Source organism: Phaethon lepturus, unplaced genomic scaffold, assembly GCF_000687285.1.
Source record: "Phaethon lepturus isolate BGI_N335 unplaced genomic scaffold, ASM68728v1 scaffold43508, whole genome shotgun sequence".
NCBI classification, from domain to species: domain Eukaryota; kingdom Metazoa; phylum Chordata; class Aves; order Phaethontiformes; family Phaethontidae; genus Phaethon; species Phaethon lepturus.
Genome location: NW_010556315.1, coordinates 32006 through 35932, shown reverse-complemented (window position 1 = coordinate 35932; position 3927 = coordinate 32006). Strand labels below are relative to the sequence as shown.

Genomic DNA, 3927 nt, shown 5'->3' with positions numbered 1-3927 from the left:
AGAAGGGCGAGGGAGGGAGCTGCGGGCCGGGCGGGGACCCTCCTGGCCTTCTCTGGCTGCGCCTGGGGCAGCCGCCAGAGCAGGAAGCGGGGGGGCAAAACTGATACGATCAGCCAAAGGAAAAAAAAATAGAAAACAACTCACCGCACCAGCCAGAAAGCGCCTGGACACCTCACCTCTCTTTATTGCCCATTTCCCATCCGAGCTCCACAACCTGGGGCCAATGCAGCCAACGGCGCCTTCGGGAAGCGGCCTCACCTCTCCGGGCCCGGCTGGCAGACGGTGCAGGGTGAGGTCCCCGGAGGACACAGCCGGCGTCGGCGCGGCCCGGCGCAGCTCCCGCTGCTGCTCAGCATCTCGCCTCACACGCACCTCGCCCCGAGCATCATCCTTGCCCCAAAACTCCCGTCCCCTGGAGCAGCTGCACCGCCACCGCCCCCAGCGCTCAGGGCCACAGAGAGTTCTTCTGCTCGAGAGGAGGAGGAAAGCAGAAGAACAGAAAAAGGCCCGAACCCAACCTTCAGGGCTGACCAAAATTTAAGTTCTTCGGCTTGAGAGGAGGAGGAAAACAGAAAGAAAAGAAAAATCCCCAAACCCAAACATATAAGGATCCTTAGTGCTGGAGGACAATCTCTTCTCTCCCAAAGCTGCTGAAGAAGCCCTCAGTGCCATCGGGGCCGTGAGGCAGGTGAAGAACCCCATCCCACAGAGCGGGGGGCTCAGGTACTCTCTTTGCTGCCAGCAGATTGCCAGGAGGAGGTTTGGCATCAGGAGAGGGACTGCTCTGCCAGGGTGCCCAGGCATCCCCCCCAGCCCCCCAGCTGGGCTCTCGCTGCTGGAGCGGAGGCCATAGCAGCTGCCCATGCTCAAGCCTGTCCCCAGTGGAGGGAAGACTTTGCTGGTGAGCAGTGATCCGGTGAAGGTGTTGTCGAAGTCGTTGGGCTTGAAGTCACCACCAGGCCAGGCAGGTGCTGAGGGTTCCTTGTTCAGGAGGAGGGGCAGTGATGCCAGGGCACCATCTGACTCTGGAGAGCTGCAGAACAGGGAGTCCCCGAGGCCATAGGGGAAGGTCGTGGCTGCCATCTGCACTTTCCAACTTGGCTGGTCCACCAGCTCCTCCACCATCTCCCTCTCCACCCCAGGTTTCTTCTTAGAGCCCTTCCCACAGAGCCGGACCACCCTGATGCTCTCGCTGCCCGGGCAGCTCTGGTGGCCGAGGTCCTCAAAGGCCCTGCGGGCACTCTCCAGGCTCTCATACTCCACCAGCGCGCAGCACTTGCTCAGCAGCTCAGGGAAGCGCGATGTGTATTTCCGCACATCCGAGGGCAGCTTGCGGCCCGGCCGCAGGATTCGGATGGAGACGATGGCACCAAAGGGGCTGAACATCCTTGTGATGGTCTCAAGGAAATTCTTCTGGAGTGGTGGCAGCACGTCCTGCTTCTGGGGCAGCAGCTCCCAGGCCAGCAGCAATTTGCTGGGGGGGATGCTCAGCAGGGACTCGGGGACGGGGACCCGCCGTCTCACTTTAGTGCCCTCCTCATTCACCTCCAGCAGCTCTGAGAACTGCAGGGCATAGAGCGTGAGCCGCCAGTCACGCGTCAAGTATTTCACCTGGGGGAGAGAGGGCCATTGCAACCCTGTGAGTCTCCCGGGGCAGGGGCCACCCTAAATCCATCATCCAGCCAGGCTGCAACCCCATCAACCACAAGTCATGGCAAGGCAATAATGCCCTTCCCTGTGAGCAGGGAAGACCCTCAGGTCTGCAGGAGAAGGTCCCCAGTGCCCCCTGGACTGTGGCAACAAGCTGCAGTTTTGCCATACATCAAACCACGAGTGCTTCCCTGTGTTTTTTTGGTCAAGGGGTGATCTCTCCCAGATCACCCAGGGTGATCTCTCCTGGGTGAGCATGGGCCCTGGGCTGTTCACCACTTCCCCAACCTCTCCCTGGCTGGAGAGCTGCTGCAGCATATCGTGCGGTTCACTGGGACACAGCCTGAGCAGAGCCTGGATCTCCCTGTACACCCCAGAAACAGCAAGAGCACACCCACACATCCTCCCCATGAAGGCCACTTCCCACCCCAGCTGGCTGGCACCATGGGCTGCTTACCTTCTTGAAGGAGGTCAGCAGTTTGATGCTGACAAAGCCCATCTTGTTCTTCTGGACATGTTTCAGGAGGAAAGCATCTTTGGCCAGGTTCTCATCAGAGAGGTAGAACTCCACCTGGGACACAATCCTCCGGACCAACTGCGAGTCAGGGATGGAGTAGTTGCCATCCAAGAGATCAGACCCCAAAGCATCACTTGTGTCGCAGAAGCTCCTGGCAGAGCAGCAGGGACACAAGGGTGAGCTGGTGGCCTTTGGGATATGCAGCACTGCCCGGTCCTGGCCACAACAGTGCAGACGGCAGAGACACCAGGGAGACCCAGGGCTATCAGCTTTGCCCTGACTATGGGGAGCAACACCAGCCTGCATGCTGCAAGCCTCCTGGTGCTTGGATTACCAGTCCTAGACCATGAAACCAAACCCATCCCAACCAAGGGACACGTTCCCTTGGGGACAAACAAAAGGCAAGACCCAGGCTCAGCCCTCATGGACATCCCAGCAGCCACATACCCATTGAAGCTTTTGAAGTCCTTCTGGCTGAGCAGGGCAAACGAGCGGCTCCGCGGCGAAAGGACATGCAGTGCTGGGAAGGCATTTCTTTGCACTGGCAGAGGAGTGCTGCAGCCGGGCTGGGAACCAAGCCCCACGGCCACCCCAGAGCTACGTGATGACATCGTCCTTCATCTGGGACATTACACAGGAGGACAGTGCTGGGATACTTCCTGACTGTGGCCAGTCCCAGGGCAGAGCCCTGCTCTGGACTGCAGCCCCCAACCCCAGCCCAGGGACAGGGGAGCAGAAGCAGCTCCTTGCTGTGCCCTTACCTGCTTGGCAACGCTAGGAAGGGTAGAAAGTCCCAGCACTACATCCTAGAGACCCGCAGGCAGCAGGCCCCAACCCTCACCCCCGTCAAACTAAGGCTCCTGAAAGATAAAGGGAAAAGAAAGGAAGAAAAAGTCCTTAGGGGCCATGGGCTGCTGCTTTATAAGAGCAGCCATCCAGAAAGCCCCAGTGGGTGGTTATGGACCTGCCCACACCGAGACCCACCAGGGCCCAGGTGAAACCTGTCTGCAGGTTAAACAGCCCCAGCTGAGCCCTGGGAGCAGCCGGGCTCCTCCTGCAGTGGCTGCTCAGCCAGGCTGGGCAGGCAGAGGAGCAGAGGCAGCGGTGCTGGTACCGGTGCCCCGCAGTACCCAGCGGGGCAGTGAACTGCTGCCAGGAGGCATCTTGGTCAGTGCCTCAGTTTCTCTGCCTTGCACAGGGACAGTAACAGTCACATGGAGGTGGAGGGAGGGCTCAGCCCAGGGCACTGTTTGGGCTCCTGGTGCTGCCGGAGTGACAGGCAAAAGTCCTTCTTTCTGCAGAAGTACCCCTACCCCGATGAGAGACAGCAGAAAGAGCCCCAGGAACAGGGTGAAGCCCCGGGAAGGACCTGGGCCCCCTGGGGGGCGTGACACTGTGGGGCAGGACAGCCCATAGCTTCAGCATGAGATGGGGAAGGAGGTCCGGGGTGAAACTCATCCCTGTTGCTTGAGCCCTGCATTGGGCAGCAAGTGGGAGGGCAACGTGGAGGTGAGGACACGGCTGTCAGCGCAGCGGGGGGCTAGGTCAGGGGGGTGGCTCTGCTGGGTGGGGGTGATGCCAGGGCACTGGGGGCTGCGGAGGGTGCTGTGAGCCAGGAGAGGTCGATCCTGGGAGCCTGACCTGCCGACCTTCATCCCATCTGTCCAGGCATGGGCTTTAGCTGATGTTTCTCTGTGCCCCGTGGCTACAAGGACTGGCTGGGGGCTCGTCCCCAAGGCCACCGGAGCGCCCGAAACAAC

General features: G+C 60.5%; 1 protein-coding gene across 1 annotated transcript; it reads right to left on the bottom strand.

The window, feature by feature from the left end:
* Positions 1–613: 613 nt before the first annotated feature.
* On the bottom strand, positions 614–2778 carry LOC104624949 (la-related protein 6-like). Its single transcript, XM_010292439.1, has 4 exons — positions 2615–2778; positions 2108–2318; positions 873–1611; positions 614–735 (listed from the first exon to the last, which is right to left on the bottom strand). The coding sequence occupies exons 1-4, from the start codon at positions 2776–2778 to the stop codon at positions 614–616; spliced, it is 1236 nt and encodes a 411-aa protein (XP_010290741.1).
* Positions 2779–3927: the final 1149 nt, after the last annotated feature.